The 19678-nt window shown below is 36.4% G+C and overlaps 1 protein-coding gene across 2 annotated transcripts in view; it reads left to right on the top strand.

Annotated features, from left to right (window-relative positions):
* Positions 1-19678, top strand: part of ATF2 (activating transcription factor 2) — a 113079-nt gene that overhangs the window by 68724 nt on the left and 24677 nt on the right. For both annotated transcript variants that reach the window (XM_006878814.1, XM_006878815.1), the window contains exons 10-11: positions 4946-5095; positions 11829-12035. In XM_006878814.1, the coding sequence (XP_006878876.1) occupies positions 4946-5095; positions 11829-12035 (357 nt within the window). The remainder of the gene's footprint in view (positions 1-4945; positions 5096-11828; positions 12036-19678) is intronic.

Below are 19678 nucleotides of genomic sequence, written 5' to 3' on the forward strand. Positions count from 1 at the left end.
GTAACTGAACTCCTTTTCTTTGGGCTTTATGACTCACACTTTATAATGCCTGTCTTGCTGCTTTTAACCCTTGTTCCTTTTTCCTAAGAATTCCTTATTTCTGGCCACGTACTGCTTTGGTTACATTTGGAATTTAATTTATAAAACATCTAGTTCCACTTGTCTCATCAGATATGAGTTGTCAAATTTCCTGTCTCAGGTACCACTCTAGCTATTTCTGCTTGTTGGAAAAAGAAAGAACCAGGAATCTGACCGGGATCTTGAAGTAGGGTTGGGAATGTATTTAACAAATATTTCTGGGACTAAACATGCATAAAATGACCACTAAATACATTTGGAAACAAGAAGATGTTGCTAGATTCTTTGGCTTACTCTTCTAACCTCTTGCTAGTGAAATAGATGACTTATTGCTTTGTAACCATTACCTCAACCCTTTAAAAAAGTTATTATTTCCAGTTTTATACATGAAGAAACAAACTCAGAGGTTTCTCTAAGTTCTTTGTTCAGCATCACAGAAATATTGTAAGTCAGAGTTACATTCAAAAGTTTCCCAAACCATAAAATTATACATTAAATATACTTAAAATATGTGTGACAACAGTCTGGAACAATGGGTGAATTGTAAGGTGAAAGGAGCAGTATGAAAATATGCAACAGTGAACAAAATAAATATACTTAACAGTGAAGATACTAGGATTTTTACATGTATGTTGCTGCTTTGATTCATAAAGTCTATAAAAAAGGGAAACATGATGGTTTGACTTGACTTAGCAGTTGCAATATCAAATTTGGCATTCTCTATGCTTTGCAGTTATCTGTTGAAGAATTTAAACCATCTAGTCCTATGGTGATCTGGTGGCTTAGGGGTATTGAATTGCACTGCCATTTCAAACACATGTGGGTCAAATCAACCAGTTCCTCCATGAGAGAAAAATGGACACTCTGTTCCCATGCAGTTTACTGCTGCCTCTGAAAATCCACTGGAAGGTCAGTTTCAACTAGTTGGTACTCAGCAACAGTCTCAGGAGAGTTCTGGTGGCGGAGTGGTAAGGATTTGCATTGCCAGTCTTAAGGCATGTGATTTGAATCTGCCAACTGCCCCGTGGGAGAAAGATGGACATTCTCTGATAGGATTTACTGCCTCTGAAAACCTACTTGAGGGTTAAGGCATGTGATTTGAATCTGCCAACTGCCCCGTGGGAGAAAGATGGATCTGCCAACTGCCCCGTGGGAGAAAGATGGACATTCTCTGATAGGATTTACTGCCTTTGAAAATCTACTTGAGGGTTAGATGTGAGTCAGGTTCTGACATGAAGGTACTTAGCAAAATTTCAATTTCAGATTCAGAGCTTACAACTGGTTCATTCCCATTCAGCCTGTGCTGACCACTTGCTACCCAAGATATCCCAAATTGGAATCTAGAGGTAGTTGGAGTTGCTCAGATGATTGTTTTTGACCTTTCTCTGTGATTTATTGATTGATGGAACCAATAATGTATGCAGCATATTGCCATTGGAAGATTACTCATTTTAAATTAAAGATATCTGGGATTGAATCCATGATTTGAACTTGCCCAGGGAGCCCTTTGAGGTATTGCATATGTGACAGGCTACTAACTGAAAAATTGGTGGTTCAACTCCAGCAAGCACCACTTGGAAGACATAAGAGTCATCTTCTGTAAAGATTTATAGTCTGAGAAATTGGATGGAGAGCCCTGTGAGTGGAATAGACTGGAAGGCAGTTGGAATCACTATGTAATCTTTTTGAAATTATCTCTTTTTTAATATTTAAAATTTCTTTTGTAAAATGAGAATACTATCTTAATAAAAACATATTGGAAAAAACTACAGAAGACACAGCAATCCTTCAGAAGTATTTGACAGCAAAAAGACAAGACGAGGTTTAAGAGAGGCTTCTGGAACAGTGTAACTGTAGTAGGCTTGGTCATGACGGCGTTGGAGAATGGTGCAGTTAGGGCCAGGTTTCCATCTTCTGTTCCACCAGCTGCTCATAGGGTTACTATGAGTTGTGGTGACTCATTGGCACCCAGCAATAATGGAGGAGTTCTAAATCTTGATTTGGGGATGATTTCATTACTAAAACTCATAAAACTTTACACCAGAAAGTTCATTCTATTATGTGTAAGTTACACATAAATAACTAAAACTTAATTTTTATTAAAAAGCTTTTTGTTCTTGTTAAGTGCCATCAGGTCGAGTATGACTCGTAATGACCCTCATAGTGAAGAACAGGTCTGACTCTTGTCCTAACTTCTGCCTCCTCACCATTTCTATTGCACTCGAGCCCATTGCTGTAATCACTCTGTCCATCTTCCTTCCAAGCATGATATTCCTTCCCTGGGAATTGCATCTCTTAGCAGCATGCCCAAAGTATGAAAGACAATGCTTTTCCATCCTTGCCTCTAAGAGCACTCTGGCTAAACCCTTTCTAAGACATACCTGTTCATCCTTTTGGCAATCTGTGGGATATTCAGTACCTGCCTTTTTAAAACCATTCCCAGAATCTGCAGTGATGACTAGCCTTGGGAAAATACCCACTAAACACTTGTCCAAGTATAATTATTTCCTCAACTGAAATCTTGACCACTCTTTCATATATGCTCCAGTTATTAAAGGATCTAGTTCATGTATAATAGAATGTAAGGAAAAAATCCATAGATGAAAATAAGCAAATTACAAATTTCTGAATAAAGCACATTGAAAGAAATTTCTTCATTGGAAGAAATTAAAGCAATTATGCAAGAGTCATTTGGGGTCCTTTTTCAAAAGCTTTTCTCTCAAACCCAAGTCCTCTGTCTGATACCTTGGCAAAGTTGCTAGGAATCTAGGTTTTTAATACATACAGTCAACTGCTTATTTAGTTCTAGAAAGTTTTAGAAGTGCTGAGTAGACCACAGCATAGTTCTTATATATATATATATATATATATATATTTTTTTTTTTTTATCTTCCCTCCCCAAAGTATGCACCTGAAAATTATGTCTCTAGGAAAACAGACATCTCTGTTTTACCTCATTTTTGTGCTTAAACTTTATTTTTTAACTCAAGGACTATATTTCAGTAATTGTGTCCAGTATCAGCACTGTTGTTGCTGTGTACCCATTGGGTCTGATCCAATTCACAGCTGACCCTCTAGCAGGTTTTCAGAGGCAATAAATCATACAGGAGGAGATTGCCCATCTTTCCCTTGCAGAGCAGCTAGTGGATTCGTACCACATGCCTTGGGGTTGGCACCACAGCTCCACTAAGCCACCAGAGCGCCTTAATACCAGAACTTGTTACTGTTGTTGTGTACCAAGTCAGAACCAACCCATAGCTGACCCTCCTGTGGTTTTCAGGGACAGTTAATCTCACAAGAGGAGATTGCCCATCCTTCTCCCATAGAACAGCTGGTGGCCTCGAACCACCTGTATTTGGAATTGCAGCACAGCTTCTTGCCAGTAGAGCTTCCTAATATCAGTATTAGTAATCCTAAATATCTGTGTCTCTTTCAGCATTTAAGATCCTATATTTTTGTTCTTATTTAGCTTCCCATCCCATTTGTTTATTTTCACCCAAGAAACCCATTTCTGTCAATTAGGAGACATGTTTGTTGAACACATATTGTGTGTATAGTAAATCATTGTACCAGTTACTAAAAGAAATGCAGTGTAGCATAAGACAGTCTGTTCTTAAGGAGTTTATTGTCTGCTAAGTACATTAAGATACTAACATGACACATTTTGTCTGATGTAATAATAAGCTTCATTCAAATTGTATATTTATAAAACAGTAACCTTAAGTATTGAAGACTTCATTCAAATACTAAATCTGTCATACTCTAAAAATTTAGGTCAGGCACTGTTAAGTGGCAAAATGGAACACAGTGGAAGGGATAGACCTCGATCGGCATCTGCCCACTGGGTCAGGAAAGCCTAAAGGGAAGGCACACCCACTCTGTTGTTGTTGTTGTTGTTGATTACCTTCAAGTCAAGCATGACTCATTGCTACTCTATGAACAAAAGGCCTGAAGCCCCTCTACAACTATCAACATTTATCAAAGTTCATAGAGTATGAGGTATGGCATCAAATCTTGCAAAGAATAGATTGAGGTTGAATGTAGATAGGACTTGAGAAGATGAGGATAATCAAGTATTGGAATGGAGCACAGTAGATGAGTAGGTAAAAATGTTCATGGTGCAAGATGCTGCAATGCAATTCAAGAGGTTTGAAATTTGAAAAAAAAAAAGAGATTTGAAATAAAATTCAAATCCACCAGATGCTCTACTGGAGAAGGAGGGGGCAATCTCCTCCTGTACCAGTCAGATCTGATTTGACGGTACATGTAAAAATAATACAATAAAAATGAAAATTAAAAAATTAAAAAAAAATAATTACCTAAAAGAAAAAATTATCTAAAAAAAAATGGTCATGGTAATTTTACTTCTTGAGTTGGTTAAATGAAATGGTTCCTTTTCAATCATTGTGCTTTTATTTTTACTTCCCCCTCTTTATGCTTTTTCCTAAATGTGATTGTTACGCACTGTCATGTTAGAACTGACTCATAGCAGACCCTCCCGTGGTTTTTATAGGCAGCAAATCAAATGGGAGGAGATTGCCCATTTTTCTCGCATGGAGCAGCTGGTGGATATGAACTGTGTACCTTTGGGTGGCAGCACAGTTCCTTTCCTCTGAGCCACTAGAGCTCCCTAAAGTCCTCTAGTAGTATCAGTAACACAGGATGCTTTCAACTGTCCTGTTGTTTTTTTTACAGATATTTACAGTGATCTTAGAAATCAATTTTTTTAAAAAAATCAATTAAAACTTAATGTTTATGCATTCCTAACAGTGATCTCTCTTTGTTAACTCATCAAAGGAAATGTTAAAACTAATAGAATTAATGTGGAAAACAAAGGACTTAATAAAAAATAATGTTTGTATTTCAGAGGTTAAAAGCTGCTTTGACCCAGCAACATCCTCCAGTTACCAATGGTGATACTGCCAAAGGCCATGCTAGTGGACTGGTTAGAACTCAGTCAGAGGAATCTCGACCACAGTCTTTACAGCAGCCAGCTACGTCCACTACAGAAACCCCGGTATGTATATCATTTTTATCATCCAACATTCTGTTGTTAATCATCCTTAAAAAACAGCTAATAGTAAAACGTAAATGACTACATCATGAACTTGGAAATTTTTTTTTTAATCTGAAATATAGATCAAAAGGAATAGTTCTTGTTGTTCTTGACAGTTTCCGTCAAATTGATTCCAATTCATGATGTTCCTGTGTGTACAGGAGAGAGCTGTTCTGTGGGGTTTTTAACATTCTGACCTCTTAGAAGCAGATTGCCAGGCCTGCCCTCTTAGACACCCCTGGGTTGGTTTGAACCTCTAGTCTTTTAGCTAGTGCTTACCGAACTGTGCCCCTCAGAGACTCCAGCAGTTGAAAGTAAAGGTATTAATACTGATTCATTGCTGACCCTCCAGCGGGTTTCCAGAGGCAATAAATTTCATGGAAGAAGATTGCCTTTCTTCCTCCCGGCCTTTGAATTGGCCGTGCAATTCCTTGACACTAAGCCACCAGAGCTCCTTTAATTTAAAAAAAAAAAAAGAATGAAAAGAAATGTTGTAAAATATTGCCCTTTGTTAATTTACTTTTGTTAAAATCTGCCTTTTTATGTAATTCATACTCGGCTTCTAGGAAATAAAAGTATTTTAGAGACATACAAAGATACAGATTTATATAAATACAGACATACACTTATTTATATGTATGTATAACATTACTAACATAAACATTTCTTGAATTAAAACTTGTCATTCAAAGAACTGATAAAATTTAGCGCAGTTGTATTTATAGTTGTCATTGAGTCAACTCTGATTCATCACGATCCAGTGAACCTTGCCCTTTGTTGTGTCATCTTCCCTATCTCTCATGTTTGAGCCCATTGTTAACCATCTTGTTGATGGTCGTTCCTTTAGAGGTCCTTTTTTACTTAACCTTTGTGATTGCTTGTTAGATGTCTCTCTCTCTCTCTCTCTCTCTCTCACACACACACACACACACACAAACACACTGTTGTTATGTGCCATCGAGTTGCTTGCGACTCATAGCGACCCTATGTACAACAGCCCTAAACCCTGCTCTAGGCCAATCGCACTGCCTCTGACACACCCATCCGAATACCCCAGTCACTGAGTCTATCCACCTCATCAATCTTCCCCTCTTGCGCTGTCCCTCCACTCTCCCAAGCATGATGTCCCTGTCTAAGGACCTGTCCCTCCTTACAACGTGTCCAAAGTATGTCATACGAAGACCCAGAATCCTTGCCTCCAAGGAATAGCCTGGTTTAACCCTCCCCATACATATCTGCAGTTATATATTTCTACAAGGAAAGGTAACTAGGTTTTTGTTAAGTATTTTCAGATATCATATTTAAGTATTTATCTTCTCAAAATGTATGTGTCTTGACATTTTAAAGCTTTCTAATCAATAGAGATAAATAGCTTACTTTTTAAATTGCCTCTTTAGCATAGGTATTTAGATAACCATATTTAATCTTTATAAAAAGATACTTGAATTAAACATAGTACAATGTGTCATCTAATTAATAATGGTGTTTTACATTTGGAAAGGGTTTTTGGGTTTGGTTTATTTCTTTTTAAAAAAAGAAAGGAAAATAAACAAGGAATGTGCCTTAAAGGCGTATAAAATATTTATTACTATTGATCTCTGCAGGATTTTGCCAACCCTTCTTAATACAGTAATTTATTTTTATTAAGTCTTTGTTTCCTTTGCCTCAGTATGACGGTAGGGAGTTGCTGTGCCAGTCCAGAGGCATATTTTGAATCCTACAGCTGTTCTGCTAGAGAATGATAGGCAGTTTTTCTCTCATGCAACTTACAGCCTTTGAAAACCTGTTGGACAGTCAGCTGTGAGTGGATTCTGAATCGATGGCATACAAGAACAAGAGTACCCTGAATCTGGTTTTTATTTGTATCTGCTGTGTATTTTATTGTATTAGGTTTAAGCTCAGTGAGGGCAGGACTCTTACTTGTTTTGTTCTCTACTATATCCTTAATTTCTAAATATTTACTATAACTTTTTTTAACTCTAGATTTTCATTTTTGAGACCAAGAATATTGATTCTAGATTTCAACTTTTTTTAAAAAAAAAACAAACAACTAATAGTAAAACCATAGTGATATAATATATCCATAGTGATAGGTTCTGATCTTGATGGAATCTTTTATATTAATAAAAATCATAATTTTAACACCTAAAAAAAAACCAAACAAACCAGGGAGCTCTGGTGGCCTAGTGGCAAGAAACTGCACTGCAGTCCCATAGGTATGCAGTTCAAATCCACCAGATGCTTTGCTGGAGAAAGGACAATCTCCTCCTGTACCAGTCGGATCCAGTTTGATGGTACACACAAAAAAATTAAACACACACACACATACACACACAACCACACCAAACCATTGAAAAGATTTTTCCTGTTTTTTCCATTTTTGCACATTTTCTTCCCCCTCCCTACCCTCTCTGCAGTGCACCCCTTGTTCCAAATTATTGTCATACATATAATGCCTAGTCATATATTCCTTTCAAACAGTTCTTATCCTCAGTGTTCATTTTCTGTCCCCTTTCCCCCCATTCTTTCCTCAACCCTCTCCATGTCCATCTTGTTTTATAACAGTGGTGTTAAGTAATATTTGTCCTTTTGTGACTGAGATTATTTAACTCAGCACACTGTCCTCCAAACTGCCCTAAAGTTATGTAATGTTTTACAAGTCATTGTTTTTCAATGCTATGTAATATTCTGTTCTGTGAATGTACTACAATATTTCTATCCATTCATTTGTTGATGGGCACTTGGGTTGCTTCCATCTCTTTGCTGTTGTGAATAATGCAGTAATAAACATGAGTGTGTATTCATCTGCTCAAGTCAAGGCTCTGGTTTCATAGGATATATTCCCTGTAGTGGGATTGCTGGATCAGATGTTAATGTGTATTTTAAACTTTTTGAGAAAGCACCAGATTGCCTTTCATAGCAGCAGTACCCTTTTAACATTTTCACCAGCAGTGAACAAGAGCTCCAGTCTCTCCACAATCTCGCCATCATTTGTTGTTTTACTGGTCTGTTGAATTTTGCTGTTGTTACTAGGACTATAATTATTTTTAATGAATGAACAGGAGGAGAGAGAGAAAAAGAGGAGGAATTTATTCTCCTTTCTGTTCCATTCCCATTGAGTCAGGGCTGATTCTCCAGCAAGTTCCTTTTAATAGTAGGAGGAGATTGCCTTCAGTTCTGCTGATGAATTCTAACCACCTGGAGATATGATCTTCAGTTTAACAATGCAGCTTCCTATGTTCTATTCCATCAGAGCTCCCATATTCTCTCAGAGAGCCTCAAGTCCATGTTGTTATTATTAGTTGTCATTCATTCAATTCATACTCAGTGTGAGTCTATTTCTAACTAGAACTTCCTTTGTGGGTTTGTTTTTATTGTGGGTTTTTTGTAGCTATAATCTTTACAGAAATAGGAATATTTTCTTAGAACCACTGAGTGGATTCAAATTGTCAGTCTTTAGCTTAGCAATAATGAACGAACTACACTTAGGGTTTTCAAATCATTAGTAGGCCTAAAAATATTTAACTCTTTTATGATTTGTTTAGCAACTATAGCAAGAATAAAATCTGTATACAAAATGACTGACTAATATTTTGACAGTCATAAGGCCTAAGATTGTTAGGTCAGGAATTACAGGAAAGAATTATGGCAAAGTATCTTATTTATAGTCTGAAAGTAGAACACTCCCATAGGAACCTCCTTTTTTGCTCTTAAGACCTTAAACTAATTGGTTTAACAGAGATTAATGGAGAGTGATCTGCTTTGCTTAGCATGAACTGATCTAATCACATCCACACTAGTATTTGCGCAAACAGCTATATACCATTTCTTTGTCCATCTTACACACTAAATTATCTATCACAGCAACAATTTTAAACACAATTCATTATAAATAAAAGATTGTTTTCTGGTTTCTCCTTTGCATTATATTTCTGTGGCTTTAAAGTTCTATCATCTGTATAAATTTGGAGACTTCATTTCCTAATTTCCCATATTCAAGTGTTCTGTGGCACTCTTGGGAGGGACCTTGAGAGGCATAGGTTACAAATTACTCCATAATCCTAGGAATATCATTGCTGATATATCAGATGAATCATGGCTGAAAGCAGAGAATACCAGAAGAATGTCTTATTTGTGTTTTATTGACTATACAAAGGTGTTTGACTGTGTGGATTAGAACATATTTTGGCTATCATTGAGAAATATGGGAATCCCAGAACATGGGATTATGCTCACACAAAACCTATACTTCAAAAAAGAAGCTGTTGTTCTAACAGGAAAAGAGAACACTACATGATTTAATGTCAGGAAAAATGTGTATCAGGGGTGTATCCTTTCTCCTTACCTATTCAATCTCTATGTTGAGTAAATCATTCAAGAGTTTAGTCTATATGAAGAAGAATGTGACATCAGGATGAAGACTCATCAACAATATCTGTTATGCAGATGTGACATCCTTGCTTGCTGAATGAAAGTGAGGAAGACGTGAAAATGCTTGGTACAAAAGAGCAAAGACTACATATAGCCTTCAATAGGGATTGCATCTTGACATTGAGAAGACAAAAATCCTCACCACTGGGCCAATAAGCACCATTACGGTTGATGGAAAAAATGCTGAAGTTGTCAATGATTTCATCTTACTTGGATTCACAACCAACACCTTTGGTATCAGCATCAAGAAATCAAAAGACATACAACATTGGGAAAGTCTGCTGTCAAGGATATCCCCAAAGTATAAAGAGCAGTAGTGTCAGTTTTAAGACTAAGGTGATCCTGATTCAAGCCATGGTATTTTCAGTCTCTTGCTATATATTTGAAAGTTTAATAATGAATAAGGATGACAGAAAAAAACCTAATTCTTTGAGCTGCGATGTTAGAGAATGATTATCCCGTGAACTGTCAAAAGAGGAAACAAATGTCTTGGAGAAAGTGCAACCAGGGTGTTCGTTAGAAGCAAGAATGGCAAAGCTTTTTCTTGCATATTTAGGGCATGTTGTTAGGAGGAACCAGTCCTGGAGAGGGACATCATTCTTGGAAATATGGGGGGTCATTATGAAGTTTATTATTCAAAATGGCTTTCCTAGCCACTGAACTTAACTTTGTCCTGTGGATGGGCAGGTATATGCGCATAGGGCATGTTAGCCTATCCACAAGGGGATTGACTCTCACAGCGATCCTCAAGGGGATTGGCAAGTCTTGCCATTATTAAATCGAGTGATTCAGCAGCAGCAAGAGAATGTAGCACATCCTTCTGGCCCCAGAATTCTTGCTCCACTTACACCTACAGCAGCAGCAGCAGCGATAGCTGAACCAGAGAACCAAAATGAGATGAAGCTACCTGGGGACTGCTATCTCCTTTGGACAAAATTGGAGCTAAGCTTGGAGTCTTTGCCCAAATTTGTTGGACAGTTTGGGGGAGGCGGAAGAAGAGCCAATATTGGGCAGGACTGAGAACTTTGTGACAGGTTTAAAGCTATAAGACTCAAGGCGGAGGTCCCTGCGTGCACATTTCGGAAGCTCTCCTGATTGAGTAACTGTATTTGGCTACTAACCTGGATTTATAGCCTTTTGACTTCCCCAGTATAGTTCTGTGTGGTCTGTGAGCTAGCCCATCAGATTTTAGACCCAGCAAAGTAATGAGATTGGTGTTGATATGAGTAGAAAGAGAAACAAGAGCGTAGGGGATGTGTCAGACCTCATGGAAATTGGCTTTGAGTTAATGCTGTTGACATGAACAGTTCCCTTTTGTGAGGTCAGTAGAGATTAGACATGGCCATCCCCACATGGTCCTTGCTCATCAACAGAAGAGAGGAAGACTTTCCTACAACAAGGTGGTTGACATTGGGCTCAAGTATATCAGAAAATGATATACTTGATGATATACAAGAAGATGGCACAGGATAGGCCAGGGTTCAGATCCATTATTCATGGGTCGCTATGAGTTAGTTGACTATACGGCACCTGACAACAATAATAGACACAAAATAATATGACTAGTGAATGAATACTTTTCCCCTCTGGTTGAATTGAAGTAAAGTGTTCAGTCCGTTGATGGAAATCATGAAAATCCGGGCTTCTGTTGTCTTTACTATGAAGATGAGTCTTAATAAGTACATGAACCTGATCCCTTACAAAAAGATTGAACTAAAACTCAAAAAGTGAGAAAAACTGATCATAGTAGAATATATCCATACTTTTTAACTCCTTAATTTTAGTAAAAGCAGTTCTTTTAGAAATCTGTTAAAATATTTCAGAATAACATGGAAAACATGTTTTCCTACAGTGAATTTATATAGTTAATAACAATTTCAGTAATGATTAAATAGTGTGATAAAATGTGTTAAAAGTATATTTGCAAATATTTAAGATATACAAATGACTAGTGAGACTGTTTATCAATTTCCGTTCCTACCAAAATGAAAATACACATTTTTTAAAATTTATTTTATTTTATTAATTTTAATGAACATTTTCAGAGGAAAATACACATTCTTTAATTAACAAAAAACTTCTGTTAGTGCCCTAATGATAATCTTCCATAACTTTTATTATCTCAGAGAAACTTCAGGGTGAGAGACGTAGAAAAATTTAGTAACCTTATTTTTACTCTTTTCTACTCTTCCCCACCTATGTTATTTCATTCATTTGACACAGTTAAAACACATTCTCGTGGTTGTGTTTTTTTTCACTGTAGGCTTCTCCAGCTCACACAACTCCCCAGACCCAAAATACAAGTGGTCGTCGAAGAAGAGCAGCTAATGAAGATCCTGATGAAAAAAGGAGGAAGTTTCTTGAGCGCAATAGGGCAGCAGCTTCAAGATGCCGACAAAAAAGAAAAGTCTGGGTTCAGTCTTTAGAGAAGAAAGCAGAAGACTTGAGTTCATTAAATGGTCAGCTGCAGGTATGGTACATCTATGTCAAATTTTGTTTTATTTATTTATTAAAAATTATGAATATGATTTTTCCCTATTATTTTTTCTATTTAGCTGTCCAGATATTTTAGGACAGAATAGTGGAAATTTATGGAATCTATAATAAATCAGACTTTATAAACTTAATTGAATAGTGAGATGAAAAATATAAAACAATTGACGTTGATGCAATGAGGAAATCTTAAATACAAGTATCTAAATTATCTGGCCTGAACTTACTATAAAGTTGTGATACTCAGAGAATTTTAAAATTTAAAACTATATCTTGTATTTCACTTTCTTTTTGTTTATTTATTTTTGCTTTATATCACAACACTTAAGTTGCTTCAGTAGCAATTTTATTTTTTTAAGTTCTTTTGTCCTTTTAATTACAAAATTTTTTTTGTTTGTTTTATTCAAAGAGAATATAATGCTCGTGAAAGGTGCCAGATTGACAGCTTTGGAAACTGAAGGACTCTATTTATCCACAGACCAGGTACAATATGGCCAGTGGCAGTATATATTGTTCCACACTGCCCTGCCAATGTGCCTCAGATATATTTCTTAGGTACCCGTTGGAGTACAAAGGTTTTAAGGCTTCCTCCTCACCATTCTTTGATTCCCATGTTAAGCTTTCGAGCAGTGGTATAAAGTCCCCTCCACCAAGTCTGTTACCTCCCTTCCATGTTTTCTTCTTTCTTTTTATTTTTTGTTCTTTTGTTTTATAGTGCTTCATTTTCTATTATTATGAGTATTTTTTACTGCAATCTTCTGAAATAGCAGTTGTTAAACATTAAGGAGAAAATTGGATACAATGAATCAGTTAATTATTAATATTTAATTAAATCTTCTGACTTAGGTATTCCCAGTTAACCTTTTTTTTTAATATATAATCAAATTTGATGACAAGGATCTTATTTTCTTGTTAAATCCATCGGTAATAAAGATGTCACCAATTAAATGTGTGAAAACTTGGGATAAGATTTTAGCACCAGGCTCAGCATTTTACCCAGTGTTACTTTTTTAAATTGGGTTTTGTGGTAGCTTGAGTAAAAGTTTACAAATACAATTGCTTTTCCAGTCAGCAGTTCATACATATTTCATGACAGTGATTTTAGTCCCACTGCATTGCAGCAGCATTCTTTCACCTCCTCTCTGTGTTTCCTATTTCCATTTGTCCTCCTTTACTATTTTTGCCTGTCTTTTTTTAAAAATTATTTTTGTGCATGTTCCGTCAAATCAAATCTAACAGGCACAGGGGGAGATTGCCCCTCCTTCTCCAGCAGAGCATCTGGTGGATTCAAACTGCGCACCTCTGGGATTGCAGTGCAGCTTCTTGCCACTAGGCCACCAGAGCTCCCTTTTGCCTGTCTTTTGAGCTTTGTCTCTGAGCAAATGGAGTGTGTTCCTTTCTGGTGTTATTGATCATCCTGTAGGCCTGTTTATTTAACTGGAAGTTGGGTCACAGGAATTCCATTCCATCTGGGAAAGTCATATAAGAACTATAGCTTGAGGGGCAACTAGTCTATCAGACATGTAGTCTTGTTGTTGTTAAGTATCACTGAGTTGAGTATGACTCAGTGACCCTATGAACAGATCTGAACCCTGTTCTGTCCTGTGCCATCTTTGCACTTCCTGACACGCAAGAGCCCATTGCAGCAGTCACCGTGTCAATCCACCTGGTTGAGGGTCTTCTTCACCGTTCCTCCACTTTTCCCAGCATCATGTCCTTTTCCAAAGAATAGCCCCTCCTAGCAACATGCTCATAGTACATGAGGCGAAACCTCATCATTTCTGCCTCCAAAGAGCACTCTAGCTAATCAAGGTCTCTTTTTTTTTTAAAATAGCTTTGGGTTTTGCTTTACGTTTTCTTCTCACTCTATTACAACCTTTTATTATAATCCCTTTCAGAGTGGTAGCTGGTACCATCTAGTTCTGGTTTTAGAGTCTTGGAGACTGAAGTTCATGTGGTCATTTCATCCTTTGGATTGATAGTCATTGGTTTGCTTCTATCTTTTTTGCAGACAGGGAGATATGTGTACCTTACAAGCTTCTAAGACTCCAGTTGCTACTCAGATGTCTGTTTTTAAAATTGTTTTGTTCTATAAGATTTTTTTCACTATGAAAAAAATGTAAACACTATTTACCACATATTAGAGTATATAAAAAATGTTGTCATCTATCTGAAAAGAATTAATTTTAAGAACTGCTTTCAGTTTTATAGGAAAAACTTAATTTCATTTCCCCACTAAAATAAAATGAAACCAATTATATGTACTAATTTCTTCATGTGGTACAAAAATGGTTATTTTCCACCAGTTCTCTCTCCTAGAATATCAACTGTACAATTATAATTGTCTTACGGCTTTGTGACATAAAACACAACAATCTCTGTTAACCTTAGTTGTTTTGCTTATGTAATAGGAATAATAGTACCTGGTGGTCTTAACTTCTTATGTTTTTGTGTGAGTCATTACAATTGAAATAAATACTCATGTGTTTTCATGCAGAAAAATTTCATTTCATTAAGATAAATTTATCAATAGTTTTCTTTTATAATTTGGCTTAATATGCCTTGTTTAGGAAATAAAACTTCCTCAAATATATATAACAAAACAACAACAAAACTGTACTCACTACTATGGAGTCAATTCTTACTTGTACAGTATTCTATCAGCTTTCCTAAGCTGTAAATCTTTGCTGGAGAAAACTGCCTGTCTTTGTCTCACGGATTAGTTGGTAGATTTGAACTGAGCTTTTTGTTACTAGCCCAGCGTATAAAGCAACATGCTACTGACAAGGCCCCTTTGAAATCTATAAAAACCAAACATAGGGTTTAATTACAGGATACTCTTGGACTCTAGATTTTGTCAGTTTTCTGTTTTGACACAGTTTATGATAGTATTAGCAGCTTTTAGTGTTATACTGATAATTCCTTAGTTATACTAACTCTTTTTCAGCATTATTAATAGCAAAAGTGCTATATTACTTATGGAAAAACAGAAAATTCTACATCCCAAATAATCTTTAATTCATTAATCACATGGAGTTATTTCCCCTTGATGCCTTTGAGCTGTGGTGCTGGAGAAGAGTACCATGAGGTACCATGAGGGTACCATGGGCTGCTAGGAAAACAAACAGATTCATCCTGGAACAGGTTAAGCCAGGCGGCTTGGAGGCAAGGATTCTGAGGCTTCGTCTAACATACTTTGGACATGTTGTAAGGAGAAGGACATCATGCTTGATAGGCTGGACGGACAGTGCAGGAGGGGAAGGCCCTCTATGAAATGGATTGATTCAGTGACTAGGGTAATCGGGATGGGTGTATCAAAGACAGTGCGATTGGCACAGGACAGAGCAGAGTTTAGGGCTGTTGTATGTAGGGCCGCTATGAGTCGCAAGTGACTCGATGGCACATAACAACAACAACAACATACAAATTATGATAGAAATGCCACTTATTGTAGTATTGTACTTTTTTAAGTTCCAATTGGAAAGTTTCTCCCCCCCCACCCCTGAATATTCTTAAATTACTATAAATTCTCCCTCCTATTCCTCTGCTCATCCATCCTTGGTAGCCATCAACTTCAAAGACTATTTAGTTCTGATTGTGAACTTTTTCTGGGTTTTTTAATAATCGTTGTCTCGTTAATATTTGTCTTTTTATATCTGACTTATTTCATTTCTCTAAGTTTCATCCATATTACAGTGATGCTTCCTGAATTCTTAGGCATAATAGTCAAGGTTTATCTTCAAAGTAGAAATTAGAAGAAATTTCATTTTTGAAGAATGAAATTTTTAAATAAAATGGAAGTGAAATTTAAGAAACCAGTAAGTTAAGTTGAACATGAGTTAGTTAATAGCCCAGATTACAAACAGAATTATAAACATTAAAACCCGAGTAATAACATGGTTAGGTAAGAAAATGCTGTTCATTTTTGAGAAGTGTACCAAATACGAGGATGTAAAAGAGTGTTAAAAATTTGTGCTAAAATTCACCCATAAAGAAGAAAATTAAGGTCCATCTGAAAGTATAAACCTGAGGTAGTATCTGTAATACATTGATATGGGCAAAATATAACTTAGATAGTAAGTTGAACAGTTATTTTTTAATTAATATTTGAAAGCCAGATGAATTAACTTCTATGGAATGGAAATTGTTTAGAGGCAAAAGTTTAGTAATGGTATGTACCAAGATACCAATATGGTATGTACCATGGTATGGTATGTACCATGGATACAATGGTATGTACCAAGATAACAATAGTGAGAAAAGAGAAGTGGGAAAGTGGATGACTAGAGAATAGCAGTGCTACACTATGACTTTTAAATTAGTCTTTTTAAATTGATAAGTACTTTTTACTCCTTGTTCCTTTTTATTATTTGGCAAAGGAAATCAAATCCTTTTTTTAAAGTTTTTTTTTATTATTATTATTAATTTCAGTGAAAATTTACAGAGATTTTGGATTTCCATTCACTCATTTTTGCAATTTTCTCCCTGCCCACCCCCCCCACCCCACCCCCAGTTCATTCTTCTCTTTGAAAAGTAAAAGAAAAAGCCCTTTTTTAAGAAGTGGTACATTTTCGTTTTCAGAGTGTGACGAGTTAACATTCTTACAGTGGATTCCAACAGAATAGAATTTCTTTTAGTCTTTCAGAAGCAAAACAGGTAACTGTGAAGGACAGAATGACTTGTAAAGAAAAGTGAATGTTAAAGAAATAATTAAACTCTCTTATGTGAAAACGTTCATCAGTCCTACATATTCTTTGTAATTCTCCATGTGACATGATCAGATTAGTGGGCAATAATGACCCAAAGTTACTTACATTATGTACAATAAAAATTTAACAACTGTTAAGAGTTTGACTATGCATATTTTACTGTATACTTATTAGGCTTTAGGGAAAATATTGTTAAGCATTATTACTCTGTTCTTAGTTCCAGTTTTCTAAAATCATTTCTAGAGAGAGTATCTTTTCATCAAATTGTATGAGGGACATGTGTTTGAGCATGATGGAGATTGTGAGGATGATGCAGATACGGCAAGGTTTCAGTATGACCAAAAGTAAGATAATGTTAGTCGTAAATTATTGTCTTTTTTTTTTTTTACATTTTAAAATTGCTGATTTTATTTTTTTTACTTGAAACGTTTTTAAACTGATTCTAAACTTGACTTTGTTTTGGAGGTTATTTTTAATTTACTATTTTAGCATCATGCCTTTACAAACAGAAGACAGGCTCTTCACCCTACTTACAGTAGTGCCTTAATAAAACTTGAAAAATTTATCAGTTTTGCTTTAAAACTCAAGAATTACAAAGACGTTTGTGGAATAGAAGCTCCATAAATTTATGGAGGCGTACTTTAGATTTGTGACCCAAAGTTAATGTTGTGGAAAGGCGTTGTTTATTGGTCCATTGACTTAATAGAAAATGGTATTGAATCTTTTGTTCTTATTGGCTAAGCAATATTTTTAGTATTTATCACCTGAAGTGGGAAGGAATAGCAATAATTGAAATGTGCCACACAGTGCATAATTGCTTTACTTCCTGAATAAAGATACTATTCTGACATAATGTTTGTTTTCTCCCCATTGAGTTTTAATTTTATTCCAAATAAGTCATTACCTTTAAGTTGGAACCAAATCATAGTTGGCCCAATAGCAGGTTTCCAGAGGCTGTTAATTACACAGAAGGAGATTGCCCTTTTTTCTCATGAGGAGCAGATTTTAGATTGTAACTGCTTCTCTTTGGGTTAGCAGCACAAGTCTTTACCCACTAGGCCAACTGAATTTACTAGTTAAATTATAGAGGGCAAAAACTGTAGCGATGCCACCTCTAGCTCTTTTTTTTTTTAATTAATTTAAAAAATTTGCAGAGACTTTGGCTTTCCATTCATTCATTTTTTCCACTTTTCTCCCTGCCCACCCTTCTCTCCCCCTCCCAGTACATTCTTCTCTTTGAAAAGTAAAAGAAAAAGTCTTTCCTTGTTTAACAAGCCCTCTCTCCCCAGGTCCACTCCACTGTGCAGGCTTCATTCTGGACTCCTGTCATGACAGTATTACCTAATCACATATCCCTTTTAAACAGCTCTCTCCCTCATCTATTTCAATGCAGTATACATTATTTATCCCATATTTCTCAGTCTCCTCCCAACCCCGATGTCAGCCCTGTTTTCTTTACAACAGTGGTACTATGCAATATTTGTCTTTTTGTGACTGAGATATTTCACTCAGCACAGTGTCCTCCAGGGTCACCCATTTTGTATAATATTTCATGAGTTCTTTGTTTTTCAATGCAGTGTAGTATTCCATTGTGCGAATATACCACAGCTTCTCTATCCATTCTTTTGTTGATGGGCACTTAGGTTGTGTCCAATTCCTTCCTATTGTGAACAAAGCCACGATAAACATGGGTGTGCATATATCTGCTTGGGTGGCGGTTATGGCTTTAGGGTTTATTCCCAGTAAGTGGAATTGTTGGGTTAATGGTATTTCTATTTGCAACTTTTTGAGAAAGTGCTAAAGAGCCTTCCACAGTGGTTGCACCATTTCACGCTTCCACCAATAAGGAATAAGGGTTCCAGTTTCTCCACAACCTCACCAGCATTTGATGTTTGCTGGTCTGTTAAATTTTGCTATTCTTACTGGGGTGAGATGATATCTCATAGTTGTTTTGATTTGCACCTCTCTTAGAGCTAGGGATTTTGAACATTTCTTCATATGTTTGTTTGTCATCTGAATGTCTTGTTTGGTGAAGTGTCTGTTTATATCCTGTGCCCATTTTTCAATTGGATTGTTTACTCTTATCTTGTTATGGTGCTCAAGTGTTTTATAAATGATAGATGTAAGTCCTTTATCTGACATGTCATTACCAAATACTTTTTCCCAGTCTGTTGGCTTTCCTTTTTACCCTGTTGGAGAAGTTTTTGGATGTGCATAGGATTTGATTCTTAGAAGGTCACATTCATCTATTTTATCTTCTCCTGGTTGTAGATGCCACCTCTAGCTCTTATATTCTGAGTTTGAAACCTACCCATAACTAGTAGAGAGTTTTTACCCTCTACTATTTTTACCCTATACTGTGAGCTAACAGACAGCATCGATAGCTGAAGAAAAGATGGAAGTAATTAACAATTTCATCTTATTTGGATCCACAAACAGTAACCTTGGAAACAGCAGTCAAGAAATCAAAAGACATGTTGCAATGGGGATGCTTGCTATCAGGAACTTCTCTAAAGTGCTGAAGAACAGCAATATCAGTTTGAAGACTAAGATGTGTCTGATTCAAGTCATAGTCTTTTCATTTACTTTCTGTACATCTGAAAGTTGGACACTGACAAAGGATGACAGAAGAATAGCTACCTTTGAGCTGCTGCATTGGAGAAGAGTGCTGCTTTTCCATGGACTGCCAGAAGAATAAATGAATATATCTTAAAGAGGATGAAGAGATTCCAAGATGGCGAAGACAGTGGACCACACAGAGGAGGGCCACCCTGGCCTTCTACAGACCTCTGTTTATTGTTAATTGAACAGTTAAACAGTTGATGAATGGTTTTCGGTGCAGATTGAAGTCTAACAGCAGGAGATCAAGGATTCCCAGGGAGGAATGGGTGAGTCCCACAGCTCCCAGCCC

The sequence above is a fragment of the Elephantulus edwardii genome, unplaced genomic scaffold (genome assembly GCF_000299155.1).
Source record: "Elephantulus edwardii isolate Elephantulus edwardi_28Jun2011 unplaced genomic scaffold, EleEdw1.0 scaffold00001, whole genome shotgun sequence".
Classification (NCBI taxonomy): domain Eukaryota; kingdom Metazoa; phylum Chordata; class Mammalia; order Macroscelidea; family Macroscelididae; genus Elephantulus; species Elephantulus edwardii.